Source organism: Oxyura jamaicensis, chromosome 26 (assembly GCF_011077185.1).
Source record: "Oxyura jamaicensis isolate SHBP4307 breed ruddy duck chromosome 26, BPBGC_Ojam_1.0, whole genome shotgun sequence".
Lineage (NCBI taxonomy): Eukaryota > Metazoa > Chordata > Aves > Anseriformes > Anatidae > Oxyura > Oxyura jamaicensis.
Genome location: NC_048918.1, coordinates 741,780 through 759,860, shown reverse-complemented (window position 1 = coordinate 759,860; position 18,081 = coordinate 741,780). Strand labels below are relative to the sequence as shown.

Here is an 18,081-nt window from a genome sequence, read left to right as displayed (position 1 = left end):
ATACAACACCTGACAATATATGCTGGGGAAATACGCTACAAAGATCTATAAAAATCATGGTGGCAAAGACAGCCGAGTGCTCATTGTCTCCTACAGTGCAAAACTTAGGAAGCATCAAACGCAGGTAGCAGGAGACATGCAAATAAAGACTGATCAAGTTAATGGAAGAGACATTCATCAAGAATTATTAAAGATATATTAAAGATACCACTCACAGATAAAGAAATGTGCCTTTTTTGCTTCAATAAGTAATGATTCAATAGAATTCTTTTTAAGAAGATTTCTCACCCCTCAAAAAAAAAATCACCACAACTAATCTTCAACATTGCACTGCTGGCAAAGGCCTTATGAAGGCTTACAACAATAAGAGACACGTATCTATAACTTCACTGGCATACTTCAGATGTTAGTACTGCTTCCATCTTCACATCTGTAAAGTAGTTTTTATTTGTTTTTATAAATATCAGTATTATTACTGCCTGAAGTCTAACCCCCAGACCACTTAAATAGCATTTATTAACCGCTGACCATTGACCTTTTATGACATTTGACAGTTCTCAACGATTCACAAAAGTTGACATGCATTATAAAATAGTAGGAAAACAAAAAATATTTACAATTTACAATTTGCATTCAGATTCTAAGAGATAAGCCACAAATTTCCAAAATGGGAAAGTTTATTCTCTAGGGCTAATACAGAAACCCCTTTAATTCAAAATATAGAGAATATACTAAAAATAATAAAAACACTTCTCTTCTGCATTCTTCGATATGCGTACATGTCCCAGAAGCAGAATATGATGTCCAAGTCTTATTTCTGGTCTTTAGAGTACAGGAACCCTGTACTTCACTACATTTATATAGTAAATTTTTAAAGAAATCTTAAACGATCCTCTCTCTACCAGAAATATTCATGTTCATTTAAATACTATTTCTTCTTGAAATCGCTGAAATGAAGATGAATATGGTCCAGATCACCACCTGCAGTATTTCAGGTTTGCTGCATTTTTCTCCGCATCTCTTCAAGTGCTGCTTCTCGTTCTCTTAAGAGCTGTTTAAGTCGTTTTATCTTTTCATCCCGGATTGTTTCATCCAAGTCTGGCGGAGTCAAAGGGAAAGCATCATCTCTGAAAGAACCTTCAAAAACTGAAGTATGATCTTCACAAGACACTAAAACCGGAATATGTGAGTCTATGACATCACTATTTTGAGAGCTCGTCTCTTGCTCAGAGTGCCTCCCTACAGAGGATGTAACAAAGTCCGTGGAAATACTCTGCTGCAGTAAGACTGGTGGAGGGGAAGCACTTCTGTTAAGTAGGATGGAACTTGGGCCAGTATCTTCTGAATTTGAACTTGTGGTTGATTTGATTGATGTTCTCCTTCTCTTTGCACTGTCTGACACTGATGAGGATTTTATTTTTCTTTTTTTCGACGAATCTTCCAGATCCACAATTATCTGTATAGTCAAACACACAAAACATACTTCTGTTAAACTGAGCATCGTTCTACCTTATTCACAGCTCATTAGGCACCTATTACACATATTGCTGCATGCTTCTTAGAATTACTGTATGGAAGGTGTTTCTTTTAGCAATTTGAGCAAACATACTTCCACGTTTGGTAATGTTTTCTAGCAAAGATTCCTGGTTAACAACTCCAGAACGTTAACTTTCTTCCTCACCCCATAGTCCACTCCTGCCCTTCCTGTGCATGCCTATCATTTCATGCTATCACCTCTTCAACTCTAGCATAAGCCAAATATTTTGTATCTAACACGGTGGAAAAATGCAAAACGTTCTTCAGGCTGACATTTCCAGAAAGCTCAAATATTAGAGATGAAGTCGATTACAAAACCACGTTCCTCTCAGCTACCTTGCTATTTAAATTGTGATGTACCTTACCATGAGCAGGCAGCAGATCTGCCCAAAGCTGGGCTCTCAATGTAGAATTATTAAAATCTGAGAAAGCCTTTGACTGGGTAGAGTAGAATCATACAAAAGAAAGTTTAGAACACTAAAGCTGAACAGGACTACTTTGGATGGATAAAATCAATTTCATGCATTAAGATGGAAGGTTACATTAAGGGAACCTTTCCAGAAGCACTCAAGAAGATCCATAGCCAATGACAAAGGGCGAAGTTTATAAAGACATTCACAGCTCTAACGACCAGGCAGGTACATGAGTCAATTGTTTACAATAACACCGCACACAACCAAGTGGATGCTTTTCTTTGGAAGTCACACATTTCGTCATGTGAATGTCTGAAGTGCCTTGAAATAACAGCACTTGCCTGATTGTGAATTCATGGGTAAAGCTTCCCACGAAATCATTCCTCTATTATTCTGCATGTATTCAATGCACTACTGGACATACATAACCGTTTGCAAAAGGCTAAGTATAAATCAGAATCACAGAGGTGCAGCTTCTGTTCCAATAAAGGCTACCCTTTTACTGCTCACCCACCACTAGAGGGTGCTTCAAAGCATTTGTTCATTTCCTCCAGCTGAACCCAGAAAAGAGGAATGTTTTATATTTTTTTTAATAAAAGAGCACTCAAGTCACACTGAAATCACACAGCTCTATAGCAGCACAAAACCAAGTTCTAGGAAAAATTCCCACAGGGCTTGTAACAATTACCGACTTGCCCTGATGAATCCCAGGGTGGGAGGGTCCAAACAAAAATCACAGCCCCATACTGACCATACACATGCTGCTTTCTGAATGCCCTTTAGTGCCAAAACCATTCAAGATACCTTTTCCTTTTTAACACATTCCTGATGTTGATTTGTTATTGTCACATTTAATGATGATGAACTGCAAGAGTCATTTCCCGTTTTCAAGCTGTTACTGGAACACACCCTTTCATCTGGTTTCTCACTGGAGGTTATCAGTGGTATTCTCTTAAGGTAGACTCTCTCCTCCTTGGAGAGACCAAATTTTCTCCTTAATTCCAAGTATTGTTTCCAATGTGGCTTCTCTTGGTGTTTGATTTGATTAACTTTTCTCTGTGAATCCATCTTTTCACGCTGGACCTGAAATACAGAAACAGGGAGGGAACCATGAATCTCTCTCCCTCTCCCTCCATGTGTACAGGAGTCTTAGTCTACTAAAACACTGGGAAAATAACAATTTTTCACAAAAGTTGCATTTAACACGTGTAAGCCAATTTTGAGGAGTGATGACATATCATAGGTCTAACATTTGAGTTACCTAAAACACCAAGTGTGTTGTAAAACATCCAGAAAACGCAAAGTCCAGCTAGTAAACCATGTAAAGTAACCTCCTCTACAGCTTAGAAGTGACAAAGGAAGATGAAAGGTCAGACGGTGTTCTTTACAGTCACTTCCAGGCTGTTGAAAACGCTCCATTTTGGAGATACCAACAAAGCACTATTAACCAGCCTTCTGACCTAACCTCACTGTAACCTGAGCTCCTCTGCAAGGCCAAGGTGACATCACTACGCCTGGCACCCACAGCCTTGCAAATTCATGGACTAAAAGCAGCAAACTAAGGCAAGTGAGAACGCTACCACTTGGCATCACATAGCACAGAAAAAATGCTTGTCTGAACATTTTTTTCAGGTGAAGAATCAAAAAAAGAGGCCCTACTGTAACGATTAAATGCCTCAAATGTGCTTCAATATGCTTAGCTGACATTTCTCTTCGGCCCGGTCAACATAAGCCAATACCTACTTGCTTCAGAACAATTTTTCCTTCACGGGCACGGTTTGTGCATTTTGCAGCTACATTATGATTTCAGAAGAACGTGTAGACAGCCTGAAGGGGGAAAGCACTGTCGCCATTAAAGCTCCCAAGAGCTCCTGCCTGACATCACCTGTGACACAAAGGAAGAAAACCCCTCCGCATCACAGTGTGAACGGAAGGGAACGCAGCTCCTGCCTCGGGCTCTCTCAGATAGCAGAACGTGGAGCTGTAACCCTTCGTCCTAGCATGACAACCCCTGTTTGTCCGCCTTGTTCTCCTCTCACGTAGCTCTAAGCTTCTCTGCTTTACATCCTGCCTACAGCACAGTCAGCTGCTGGGAAAACGCAGCATCAACGTTTGACAGCAGACAGCTACCAGATGAACAGCTTTCTATACTTTCTACTTGCTGTATGTAACTTATCTTGTGAAGAAATAAAAGTTGTCTTCTCCTTGCCCTTTTCTTTATGCCTTTTCTCACTTGCACTCACTCCAGTGCAATTTTGCTGGGAAAACAAAACAAAACACGTATTTTCCATTTTTGAACCAAGGACCTACACTTCAGACCAGCATTTTGGGTGACTGGAATGGCCACAACAATCTGTAAACTAACAGCTATTTTATTCCAACAGAACCAGGACCATAGAACAACTTAGAGACTGAGGTTGGCACGTTTATTGGAGAGAGTTACCTTTTGCCAGTCTTCACTGAAAGCACACTCTTGTTTAGACTGAGGTAAAACAGCACTTGCTGCTCTGGGGGAATGAATGGTTTCTTTGCCACCTTGGCATATGTTTTCCTGCGTCCCTACTGCTGTAACAGGGGTCGCTCCACTTGAAATGCTCATGGTCAGGGGCAAACTCTTTCCCTGGATTACAGCAGAACCGTGCTCGTTAACACTTGGTGCCACCAGAGCTGCAGGCGCGGAATTTAAGTCATTTCTTAAACCAGCCAGTGGAGAAACCTTTGCACTGGTACACGTTTTTGGATCTTTCTGAGACAGCACCATTCCTTTGTTTTTTGACAATACCAGATTCACCACTTTATTGCTTATTTTAGAGACTTCAGTAGGAGCAATTAGCTTGGGTGTCTCCTTCTTAAGTGAAGCATCAGAAGAGGAAGATGCTTGTTTGTCAACGTGGGCTGACAAAATATCAGAACCTCTTTTGGTCAACAAATAGACTTTCCCACTGTACATGACCAGAGCATTATCTTTAATAGGTGTGATCTTTGTTTGGCTTCCACCAGGACCACTAGAACAGAGCGGTAAAATATTTGCAGAGTTAGCTTCTACGTTCTTCATATCTGACAAAGTTTTCAAGATCTTAGAAGCCACATTATTTGATGACTTTACAGGAATAAGGCAAGGCGCTGATAACTGCGGACTTTCTTGCACAATCCATTTCATCGGTGTTTGCTGGCACTTCTGATCACCAGACGTTCCTGTCTCAGAAGAACAATTTGCCATTTGTGTAGCTGTCATTATTAATGTTTTTGAAACGTCTGCGGCGGCTTTGGGGCAAATGGTTTGCAACCGCTTGGGAAGTACCGTTTTCACTGCCTTCACGGGTGACACGTAAATAACAGTTGGCATTTTTGCGCTGTCAGCTCCTCCAGACACATTTGTCGCTGCAGCTGCGAGTATTTTCTGCTGTATTGCAGGCGGTAAAAAAGAAGCTGGGACAGATTTCACTTCTGCATCAGCTGGTATCTGGAGGTGGTGGTCAGAGGGCAGTACTGGAGACTTCATAGTAGCGGGAAGGCTCTTTGTGTTTACCAGCATGTATGCAGAGTTACTCTGGTTAGATGAACTTGTTACAGCAATGTTCTGCAAAGACAGTCTATCAACGGAAACGCAACTGCTGATGTTAGCAGCTGATTTTGCAGTTAAGCTTTCTGTTTCAGAACCTGCTCTAACGCTTTCCTGCTTGTCTAATGTCCTTGTAAGAATTATCTTTCCAGGATTAGGAGCCTGAAAAACAGGGATCTTAACAGATGAAGGTGCAGTAGTACTGGCAAGCTGTGTCTTAAAAGTAAGATGAACCGGACTAGAAATGTTCCCTTTAGGATTATTTGACATGGCTGAAGACTGAACTATTGGCACAAAGCTTCCAGAAGATTTAGAAATTGGAAGTAATTTCAGAAGGTTTTTTCCATCTGGTCCCGTCGTCTGAACTACTCGGTACATACAGCCTGCAATGCTTAACAAAACAAAGAAAAGAGACAAGAAAAAGAAAAAAGAAAGAAAGTGTAAGTGAACACAGCACAGGTACTTTAATTAATGTGCATCAGTGAATTGTACACCCAACGCTGCTATGCCTTAGAAACAGATTAACTACTGAAGAGTTCCAGACCTAATCTTCAGGAACTCTGGGCAAAAATAACTCTGATCTACTTACTGTACGTTTTGGGTTAGCATTTCAGAGTACCACAGACTATCTGAAAACAACATCCAGCTATTACACATCAGAAAGGCAAGAAACAGCATCCTTTTCAGATTAAATATATATATATTCAAAAGACCCAAGGAAACACCTGAAATTATTCTCCTCTTCTGCTTACAGAGCCCTTCCTTTTCCTTCTAAATGGAAGAAACGTCATCGACAGATTTCAGAGGAGCCGTATTTTCTGCCACCTGCTGCTATTAATACCCCTACTTCACACTAAGAAGTATGAATTTCAGGAAAGCTTTGGGAAAACATAGGCAGAGTAACTGCATGGCAAGGTGGAAACGGAGATTACCTCAGACAAATGCACAGGAAAAAAAATGAAGATGCAGAGTACATTCCCCTGGTGGAACAGCGCGTACGGTGACCGAGCCGTGTGCCTACGTCTCACCTGCTCGCTCATTCTTTAGACGGATACAGACTACAGAGGTGGTCGTCTTCAAAGAGAGAACAGAACTAAATGGGATCAAGGGTCGTGCAGAAGCTCTGTGTGATCGATGAGAGCAGAACTCTAGGAAGAAAAGGGCCTCAAGAACTGGAAGGAATACGCAGAGACAGAACCAGGGAAACCTGAAGAGTGGATGCCGTTGCGAAGACAACAATTCTGAACAGCAGACAGAGAACCTTGTCCATCCAGAAGTGAGCTGTGACTGCTTCAAACGCCAAGACAGGAACGACAAAAGACTTAGGTGCGTTCCAGGACAGAGAGGATCTTCCCCACTTGGAGCGAGTTTGCCCGAAGGCAGGCATCTTCCCCAAAGAACTCCTGGACTGAGCAGAACGCGAAGCACCGCGGAAACGACACGGCAGGCTGAGACACACGACGAAAACAGGATCCCTCACTAGAGGAGGGAAGATTCACCGTCTTGGCATCAGATCCAGAATGGTTAAAAGGCAGAGCTGCCAACGTCGCTTTTGGTCACCAAAAGCCTTCCAGCTCTGTCCTACTGACTTTCTACATCAATAAATCCATGGAGAACATGGCCGGGAGGGCGCTTCCCAGTGCTGGGTCCCGTTTACTGACAAGTAGCGTGGGGAACACCGGCAGCTTTTCTGGCAGCGAGTCGGCCGTTTGGGCCTCCAGCTCAGCTCGGAACAGAGCGATTCGGAGCTACCATTCACGCATCCAACCACTGCATCTGCTCAAGAAGTCAGCCAGGACATTGTCTTTTTCCAGCAAGTAAGAAGCCACACGGATGCTCTTCGTGCCCTGAGTAGGACAGTTCCTGGTTTGAGAGGTCGCGTTCTCCTTGACAGCCGATATAGAAGCTATGCTACTGCCTGTCTACAGGCTTTAGACACGCAGCACTTTCCTTGCTGTAACCTTAAAGTTAACTCCAATACTTGGGTACAGTGCCTCATTTCTAAGCATACTATGTGAAAAAGAAGAGGTTTACGTGATTTGTCAGTGCAGCGGGCAGGACATTCTGCGATACGGTTGTTTTAAAAATAATCACGCACTGGAGAGGACAAGATGGGCGATACGCTCCGTAGTCCCGGATGGATGCTGCTGCCTGAGGCTTTCGTGGTACAGCAGGGTTGGGTACTTAGGAATCTGAAAGGACAGCTGAGAAAAACTAGCCCTGAAGAATAATGGTCTTACATGGTTTTGCTTAAACAAAGAGCAACTAACAATATTTATGTGTTCGAATGCAATTAAAGTAGAAAAATGTATTTTTGGAACCCCTTTAAACCTCCTAGCATTACTGGTAATGGAGAATTGGGAAGATCAGCAGGGAGCTCCTGGCCAACACTCTGCATCTGTACCCGCTGGGTGCTCCGAATGCTTCTTTGTTAGCCCTGAGCGCTACGCTCTCAACCTCCCTTCTCGTCTCTATGCAAGAATGAATATTCTAAAGGAAAATCCAGAAGGAAATTTGCAGCAAGTTCCACAGACATGGCACCGCCGAACCTCTGCACCTTGCACCGAGCAAACAGGCGCGAACCCCCGCTCAAAACACCCAGCACCGCAGAGAGGCTCTGAAGGGCAGAAGAACCCTCCCAAGAGGCAGGCGCCTCCACCCGCCACAAGGACGCGGCTCTGACTCTTGGAGAGGAGGAGCAGAAGCAGGTCAACGAGCGAGGAAGCAGGGAAAGCAGAAGGAGCGATGCGGCAGAGGATGCATTTGCATGAATATTATCGGCAGCGGCAGCAGCTTCCAGTGATCACCTCCACGCTTCTTATTCCTGCCCTGCCCCACTTCGCTCCCTCCCAGGGGGCCGCATGGCTGCTCTCGAGGCTGGGCTACAAACAGGACCTTTTGGGTAGGCTTGGGAAGGAAGAACCCCCCAAAAATCCCGTTTGCCTCAGCTCCAGCCTCTTTCTGCCTTTCGTGGTTACAGAAGGCAACCGCAGCTTTTTATCTTCACACGCTACGCAAAAAGAGCAGGAAGCCCCAGATAACCGTCTTCTAGAAAACAGCAGTTGTTCGCCTGAAACAAGTAACGAGTATTTACAGGCCTACAGAAAAAGCTAAAAGATAAGAAAGAAGGAAGGGAACCATTCAGACGAGACACTAGGAAGTCCTACTCACACCTATTTACTCAAGCAGCTATGAACAGGAAGGGAAGACGTCGCTGCCAACGGCTTCAGACGCTGTTGTCTGTGGGGGGCTACAACACTTTCCCCATCTCAGATGCAAGCTGAAAATTCGTCCTGGTATTGATCTCATTTCACTAAAGACTCTTCCAGGAGAAGCAAAGCAATGGCCAGGACTGACACTCGGTGTACTACCGAAGCATTTCCCGCTTGGTTGTACACATGGCTGGGTAACGCAGACGAGACCTAGGACCTGCTTGTCTTCTTCCTGAAGCCCTTTTTTTCACAAGAAGGCGTTTCGGTATTTCGTTAAGCAGAACGAAAAATCCACTAGTTTCCCCCTTTAAAGATGTCAGACTAATTTCGGTAAGGAAGCGGGTAAATTTTCCTTAAAAATATATAAATACAGGAAAGGTACCGGGTTGTAGCTGGGGAGTCTTTCCCACAACAGCTGAAGTAGAACTTTCTTCCTCCATTTCATCCTGCTCCGCTTCCCTGCTCTTCACAAACATACAACTTCCCAAATCCCACACGTTAACGCTTAGAAATACTGCCGTCCTTGCACATCATCACATTTTAGCGCGGCCCAAGGCCTGAACATTAAGGCAGGCCCCTGAACAGCGTTTCAGGACAATAAACCAGAAGAAATAATAGCGGGGGACGGTAATCTGCTCTCGTGTCACCACAGAAACCATCAAGTTCAGGCAGCCAGCTCGCCTTTACAAGAAATAAAAGCTCTGTGATAGTCAGAGACCAGCGATGTCTGCAGGCCATTTTTCTTGAACAAAACCATTTTTTCATCATTTCCTTAGGCAGACGGTCTGCATGGCGATACCAAAGGCTGCCTGCTCAACGTGGCGTTAAGCAACCTACGAAGCAGAGGCAGCAGGAGGAAGCAGGAAGTTGTTGGCTTTTCAATTACTATTTTCCCGTTAAGCTAGAAAAACAAAACGAACACCCCACATCCTTCCTCTGCTGAGACAGAATTCCTGTCTTCTTCACTCATCCCATCGGCCACATCAATCTAACGTCCAAGATTGTCTCAAGGTCTCATCCCGTGCTGTTACTCTTACTAAGCCCCAGACTCAAGGAACAAAATGACGATGATCTAAAAATTCGTCTTCTGTCCCTGATTTTTGCCATACAAATACGCCCTTCCAACGTTTTCAGTGAATAAAACCATTTGCTGAACCCACCGTAAGCACCAGGGCAACAAAAGTCATGATCTTGCCACCTACAAGCTACGTCGGTGGAGATAAAAAGAAAGATTTGCTCAAGCTTCAGTTCTACGTCAGAGATGCTGGAAGAAGCGTTCTCTCTCAGCCCCAGTCAGCTTCTTTCCAGATCGCATTTACCCCCAGATAATGCTTCGGAGACAGCTTTCGTCTCCCCTGAGCATAAATAAAGTAACGAGGAACCACAGGCACTACAAACGCCAGAGAACCAACTTCATTTATTTTAATGGGCACAGCTGAATCCCGGAAGCAGCAAAATAACACTGAATGTAACTTGGAAGCATGCACCTAGAGAGCAGCTAACATGAAGCGACCGCCGACGGCCTTTTAGGTAGCCCTATCTTGTCTACGTGCTACTCGGATACGTTAATGAAGTAATTTTGTTATTATCTGAACAAAATCTAGCAACTGATGCTGCGTTTGCACACAAAGCCAGAATTCCCGTCCAGGATTTAGGCACAAGCCGTTGCTAAAGGCACGGAGTTTTCCTGTAGCCCAGCAGCTTCCAGTAATGGCTGCAGAAACATTTTATGCTTGGCACAAAATCGCTCCCACCCCCCGCCGAATATTCCCTGTAGCAAGAATAATTACTGCAGGGCCCGCTAATGGCCGGGGAGCCGACCGCACGCTGTGCGGCACCGCTCTGCCCATCAGCGGCCGCCTCCCTTCAGCCACAAACCCTCGGGAGCTCGGCAGGGAGCGCAGCCAAGGCCACCACAGCCTCCAAGGAGCCCTCTCGCCCTGAAGGAGCCTGGCGGGAACGCCTCGCTGCGCCGAGACCCCCAGAGAGGCCACGCGACTCGCAGGGAGCTCAACCACGGAGGGAGCCCGCGGCGGAGAAGCGGGGCTGCAGCTCCCGGTTCCCTCAGCACGGCTGGACGGCCACGGGCTGTTACAGGCTGGGTGCGTGGCGGGAGGACAGCCCTCAGCCCCCAACACTCGATGTCTGCCCCCTGCCCGCCGCAGCCCCACGGCGGGGCGTCGAGCAGAGAGGGTGGAGGCGTGAAGAGTCGGGAAGGGTGGCGGCGGCCCCGCTCCCGTCCTCAGCACCCCGGTGTCAAAACCGGCCCCGTTCCCAGCCCCGCCGCCCGCCCCGCTCCCATCCTCAACACCCCGGCGCCCCGCTCCCGGCGTCACAACCGGCCTGCGGCCCTTCCTCAGCGCCCCAGCATCGTGCTCGCGGCCTCGACGCCCCGGTGCCCGCTCCCGGCCCCGCCCCCCCGCCGCTCCTTCCGGCGGCCTCCCCGCCCTCCCCGCGCCGCCGCCTCGCCCCCCACCGGGCCGGGCCCCGCGGGGAGGCGGCTGGAGGTCGGCGGGACCGTACCTGCCGGGTCGCTCCCTGCTCGGCCGGGCCCTGCCGAGCCGCCCGGGAACACGGCGGCGGCGGCAGCGCTGCGCTGCCCGCCCCGGTCCGCCCTCCGCCGGGAGGGGGCGAGCGCCGGGCCGGCCCGCGCCGCTCCGCCCGGGCCCGGTACTCACAACTGCGCGGCGCTGCCCGGCCGCTCCTCTCGGCTCCGCGGGGCCCCCAGCGGGCGGCGGGACATGATGGCGGCGGCGGCGGCGGGCGGCGGACAACAGTCGGCGGCGGCGGGGCGGGGCGCTGCGCGCGTCACTTCCGCTCGCCCCGCCTATCGCAGCCGCCGCAGCCGCCGCTTCCGGCAGGGAGCGGAAGTGGAGCCTGGCGCCACCCGGCGGCCGCGAGCGGTGCGGCGGGAGGTGGCGGCGCTTCCGGCGGTCGCCGGAAGTAGACGGCGGCGGGGAGCCGAGCTTCCGGTGGCCGGGATTTAGGCGGGAGGGGGCTCCCGTCAGCCCTGTCCCAGGGCCGCGGGGCGGGCTGGGGGCAGCGCACGGGGCGCCCAACGCCTGCCGGGGCAGGGACGCTTCGCCTTAGGTCAGGCTGCCCAGAGCCCCGTCCAGCCTGGCCTTGCGCACCGCCAGGGATGGGGCAGCCACAGCTGCTCTGGGCAGCCTGTTTGGTGCCTCACCGCTCTCTGATTAAAGAATTTCTGTCTAATGCCTAATTTGAGTCGCCCCTCTTTGAGTTTAAAGCCATTTCAGCTTGTCCTGTCATTATCTACCCAAGTAACCAGTCCTCCATCCTTTCCATGAGCCCCCTTTAAGTACTGAAAGACCCCGAGGAGCTCCCCCCAGAGCCTTCTCCAGGCTGAACAACCCCAGCCCTGCCGCAGGACACTATCTCCCTGAAAAACCTAACGTTGCTCACTTCAGCTCTGGGGCTATAACCCTGTTTCTGCCCCGCTCTGAGCGCTCTGTACACCATGCCCAGGCCGCTGACCCGCCGGCACGGCCGTTCTGGCCCAAGACAGCGATGAAGATGCCGCCGCGTCCTTCAGCGGAGTCCTTGTGCCGTAGGCACAACTACCATCCGCGCCGAGCTGCGCTCTCACCACCTTTTATGAAGGCAGAACTGAGCTGCCCGTGCTCCGATGTATTTTTCCCCTCCCCCGATCCCACTGGCGCGGGGAGATCACCTAAACTGCCCCCCAGGGCGGCGTCCCTTCGGCTGCCTTGCGGGGCGTCCTCGCTGCCGGAGGCGCGATGGCGGCGCTAAGCCTGAGCAGCAACCCCGGCCCCGTGGCGCTTCTGCGGCCTGCCAGCGGTGGCAGTGTGCGGAGGACAGCGTGGCTCAGCTTTCCTCGGCCCTCTCACGAGCTCCATCTATCTGCCTCTGCCTTTTCCTCGCCAGGAATCCTCTGCCGCGTGCGTCTCTCAGTTGCTGCTCCAGGAGCTCTGCTTGTTCCTCGGGGCTTACAACCCCTTGTTCCTAGCTCTGATTTTCTGTAACTGCCTCGAAACTGCATCTTCTAGCTCATACTGAAACTCCTTCTCAGCCATCTGGTTGCCAGGCATCCTTCAGCCACTGCCCACTTACATCTGCTCTGCCTCTGCCACTGCCGCCCCCCCCCTTCAGAAGGGGTTTGAGGCGAGACCAGGTAAGCACTCGGGCATCCCTGCACAAATCACCTACAGCATTCTCAGGAAATTCCTGATCCACGGATCATTAAAATCTGGGAAAGCAGTGCAGCAGATGAGTAACACTCATGGCAGATGTGACTTCCTGGCTTTCTTTGGATCTCAGTAGTCCTCTCCTGTTCCCCATGGAGTCATCCCCTCATACACAGTCTTCCCTTCTTCCCCACACTCATCCCCACTCAAAGTCTACAGCCGTGGGTCACCATTATTGACCTGGATTTTTCCCTGCATCCCATCAACTGACTTCAGCTCCCAACATCACCGAGCAATACTTACTCCAGCCTCCTCCTGCTAACGAGTCTTCACAGGTTCACCAGCATCCCTCCCCTATGCTCACAGCCTCCCTAGGTACTGTCTACCTTTTCATTTGTGCTTCATTTTCTCCAACAGGAGGCACTGCTTTATCCAATTAGCCCACCCACATAAACTTACACGCCGGGTTACCTCTCAGTTCCTCACCCACCCACCAATCCCTTCACTCCTTTCCCCTCCACCTTACCCACAGCACTCACTTCTCTCATCTTTTTTGTACAAGCACCTCCCTTTCAATTCCTTAGAGGTATCCTGCCACATAAATGCCTTTCTATGACATGTCCTAATAAATAAATTCATACAGTCTCCAAGATTTGCAGAGACAGTTGTTGTATCTCATGAAAACTTTCAAAAAAGGGAAAACTTCCAAAATAATCTGGTACAGTTTTGCTTTTACCAACCACAGGTTGTCAAAGTGACATGAAACTTGGAGCACATGTTGGATTCCTTGTCCTATGTGGCAGAACAGCTTGGTAAAATTCTGTCCTCTCTCTTTGATGGGGCCTTAACTTGTATGACTAGTACAAAGAAAACTGTGAGCAACATTCCACCTCTCTCCAGATACCTGCAGGGTAGATGTCCATGTCTGTGCTAATTATCCTTTGCAGCCAGAATAGAAAAACTGACTGTTTTCAGGGATGGTTCCTCTGATCTATTTTAGACACCCATTTTGAGATGAACTCAGTCACTCCCAAGACTTTGGTTCCCTTTATGGTCAGCAGAAGCCTTGGGTGAGACAGAGGCTGACCTCTAATTTAGGACCTCAGAGCTAGGAATCTGCATTTAGTCATATTTTAAGAAACCCCTTGCATACAAACTGAATTTCTCAGTAGCATGAAGTACAACCTGCTTGGCATCAACCCAAATCCCATCTTCCCCATGCTTTGTTCACATCACCAGTTCCCAGACAAGAAGCTGACAATTACCAGTGTTGCCAAATTGGTATATGGTACTTGACATCATACAATCAACGTAGATTTAAGATATATGTTTGAAAGATTCTTGTTACTGAGTTTGAAGTTCTTCTTTGGGAACAGGTTGACAGATCCTCTTATGTTCCTTCCTCTCTCACTCTTGCTCCATGACCATTATCTCCCATTAATTCCACCCATCCCAAGCAATAGAAGAAAAAGGAGGGTGAGATGACGTCGTCTTGGGCACGGAGGCTCCCAGGGGCCAGCTTGTGAACGTTTGAGGAGGAACTTGGTCTGTTTGCCGAAACATGAACCACTGCACAACTCTTGTAAACTAATGCAGGTGCCATCTTGGAAGTTCGCCTAACCCATGAAGTTGATTTTCTACTCTACTGAAAATATGCCCAATAAGTTCCATACTTGCATTATCCATCCAGGCTAAAGCAGAGATAATCCCCACATTTCAATATACGTAAAGGGAAGGACACTTACTAACTCAAATAGAGGACAAAGCTTATAGCTCTTCCTGTCCTTCCGTGCCATACAAATACCAGGAATTCACCTGAAGCTACTTGCAATGATTTCTGTGTGTCCCCAGATAGGAATTAGGTCCATGTCTAATCACCAATGGGTTCACCAAAAATCACCACTCTACCCGGTCAAAAGCTTTTTCCCCTCTTTTCCCTCCCTTCCCACGCGGATATCCCGATGAGCAAGGGGCGGCATCTGACTGGACTGGGAATGCTGCATCTGACACATTCTGGACACATCCCTGTTCCAGTGCAGCCAGGCAAAAGGTCTGTGGATAAATTTTCCCTATTTCACAGCAGCCTGCGGTGTTCTGGCTGCTACACTGAAATCAGAAGTTGGTCTTTAATCTAGAATACCTCAAAGACACGTATCTTTAGGACTAAACCATTTTTTTCATTGCTTAAAAGCCAAGGAAGATCATCTCTGAAAAGTGACCTAAAATTTAGTAATCAATCCAGTGGCCTTCCTTCCCTGCAGACTTTGTCCATTTAGATGGGAGCTGGTCTGAGGCACTTGTTTTCTCTGCAGTGCAGTTCTGGCTGCAGTGGGATCACCATTTCCAAACAATATTTACTGTACAGCTTTTACTGCACGAAGATGCCAGCTGGGCTTCTGGAAAATTACAGTTCCTTCAGATTTGAGCAAATCTTGTTCAACCTTTCAAGCTCCCTTTGAACTGGCAATTAAAAAATCTGTTAACTATGAGAAACAGATTTACATTTTTCATTTACAGGAAACCAGATTAAAAAAATCCCTCAAAGACTTTTTCATAGTTGTAACTTTTTCCTCAGGTTAATTTCACACGTGTCATGTAAGGCGTAACTCAGCTTCCTCTAAACTGGAAAACAGACACGCAGATTTTGCCCAAACATCAGTTTGGATGCAATCTTTAGCAGATACCAGTTCGACTGTTTGTATTCTTTTCCTGCCTGCTCATACAGTATCATTTGTTTTTGACTTTGATTTTACAACACACCTGATGAAAGCACATACTTGTGCGCAAAACTGCGAAGTTGTCTATTACCTGAATGTTTGTCCAGTCTTCTCTTCAAAAGGATTTTTTGGCTTGTTGGTCTAACACCTCAATTATCATATCGGAGGACTTGCTTTTGCCAAACTTGATGCCACTGAGATATCACAAGATGGCAAATTTTTGTAATGACTGATGCCCTAATAAATCTGGAGTCTTGTAACACTTGTGGCAGCACTAGATGATGCTAACAGCGAATTTTCCATGTGCTCCCTATTCAGTCCATGCGACATAAATTGCAAACTCTTTTCTAGTTCTCAATGGAATTTTTAGTGGCAAGTCAAAGCTGTGCGTGTCCTACAACGGCTGCGTTCCACCTCTGTATAATGCATGCCAAATTAATATTTTCAGCCATGAAAAGCAAATTTGCAAGTATAAAGCGGTAAGCATCTAAATTCACTGCCAGTTATACAGCTTGGAAAAGTAAACGACATTAGATATGGCAAAAAGTAATTTTAATAAAAATAGGGCTTCATGAGGGCTCACAAGAATTTCTTCAGCTCTTCTGATTTCTAGACATTAAACAAATGCCTGAAATTCTACAAGTTTTACACATTGATTTCAGTCCACCAAATCTTCACTAATAGGTTTTTTGTTAAAGAGTTTGTGCTGTGCTGTTGTTGTTTTGTACAATTACAATGACAAAGAATTAAAATTCAAAATTCATTCAAAATTTGAAACACCAGTGAGCTGTTTGAGAATCCATTACCATCACGTTTATAAGCAGCGGTTGTTTTAGACCAGGTGAATGGTTCATTAAAAACTTGATTCATTTAAAGAGTAATATTTTCTAATGAGACCAACTGTAGAAAGTTCCAAGATTAAAAAATAAATAAATATATAGTTGAGTAAGAAAGAAGAAAGAAGAGAGGGGTAAACTAGGATTTTGTCAGGACAATTCAGAGCATGGGAGGAGTAAATACTGCATAAAAGCCATGTTTTCTACATTTGAGTGGGCACTCCACTGCCTTCCATCAGTGGTTACCACACATAGGAAAATAGTGATTGATCCTGATAACAAATCCAATAAAATATTCAAGCAGTAAATAAGGATTCTAGATCAGATTTTTAAAAGCGACTCATTGCTTACATTGGAAACTCCCACCCAGCACCGCCTGGGCTGGGTCCTCCAGGATTAGGTTCTTGAGCCTGTTTTCAGCACGAGTGGCTGCAGTCCTTCAAGTCAACCCGTAAAGCTGGTTGAACTGGTGACCAGCATTAGCAGGTGAAGGATTATTCAACAGCAAGGAAGGAAGCTGTCATACCAACACCCATACGGCTACAGCAGCTCTAAAAAAAATCTGTCTCTGGTTGGAAAGGTGCCCCTTGAAGCGGAAGCCACCAGAGGATGACCTGCTTTGGCCACCTACCCATGGCGTGACTCACCACAGCGTGGTGCAAACCAAAGGAAATGAGATAAGAAAAGACAACTTCAGCCCTAGCTCACAACCCCTGAAACATAAGCCACCTAAAAGTTAAGCCTCAGATAAGGAAAAGGGAGGAAGAAATATCACCTGGAAATACAGAGCAGGTTTTCTGCATGTTGGAGAGGAATGAAGGAGTCAAGGGAGGGACAGGAGTGGCAAAAACTCTAGCAAGATCAATCATCATCAGACTTAAGGCACCTCTCCCTAGTAACTGCACTGAAGATGACCTAAATTCAGACATTTCCACTGCCAAGCTGCAGCACCTACGCCTAACCCCAGGCACAAACAGCAAAGATACCACCACTCATCTCCATGCCATCTCCACACCTCAAAATCTGACCAATCCCACCTGCAAATACAGCTGACTCCAAGGTCAGGTTCCCAACAGCAGAGAAGATGCAAACAAATATTTTCTTTCAGCAAATCATTTTTACTGAGCAAGTCTTTTTACCATGAGATCATAAGCTAGAGCTTGGTCCTTCTGTTTCACTGGAGCTTCCTCATTGCTACTTTGCTACCCAGAAAGAGATGTCTGAGAGCTCAGCTGCCCTTGCAGTTTCCTGCTCAAGCATTGCTCCTACTCAGCTTCTTTGCAGGCACAACGCTGACTCCTTCCAGCCAAAAAACAGATCTTGCAGCTGCCTTGCAACAAAAGGAGTCCCAATGAGGCCTTGGACGTCCATGGCTGGGAGTCTCTTCTAGGGAGGCCACCACTCTGGCTGCATGTACCTTCATGACCAATGAGCACCCAAAATCATCGCCTGCACCGCAGTGTTAGAGGTGATAAGGAACAGCAGAAGACCTTCGATGGCTGCTGATAGTTCTGTCTTTTGCTGCACCAGAGAGCTCCCAAGGCTCACGGTGAATCTTAGGTGGCAGAAAGCATCCCAAGGTAGAGTTGGTTTAGGTAACCACAACTCAGCCCATTTAGGGCTTAAAGGCAATGACTAT

The 18,081-nt window shown here is 47.1% G+C and overlaps 1 protein-coding gene across 1 annotated transcript; it reads right to left on the bottom strand.

Annotated features, from left to right (window-relative positions):
- Nucleotides 1–404: 404 nt before the first annotated feature.
- On the bottom strand, nucleotides 405–11,516 carry LRIF1 (ligand dependent nuclear receptor interacting factor 1). Its single transcript, XM_035347134.1, has 3 exons — nucleotides 11,247–11,516; nucleotides 2,754–3,032; nucleotides 405–1,456 (listed from the first exon to the last, which is right to left on the bottom strand). The coding sequence occupies exons 2-3, from the start codon at nucleotides 3,015–3,017 to the stop codon at nucleotides 992–994; spliced, it is 729 nt and encodes a 242-aa protein (XP_035203025.1). The 5' UTR covers nucleotides 3,018–3,032; nucleotides 11,247–11,516; the 3' UTR covers nucleotides 405–991.
- Between the last annotated feature and the right edge of the window lie 6,565 nt (nucleotides 11,517–18,081).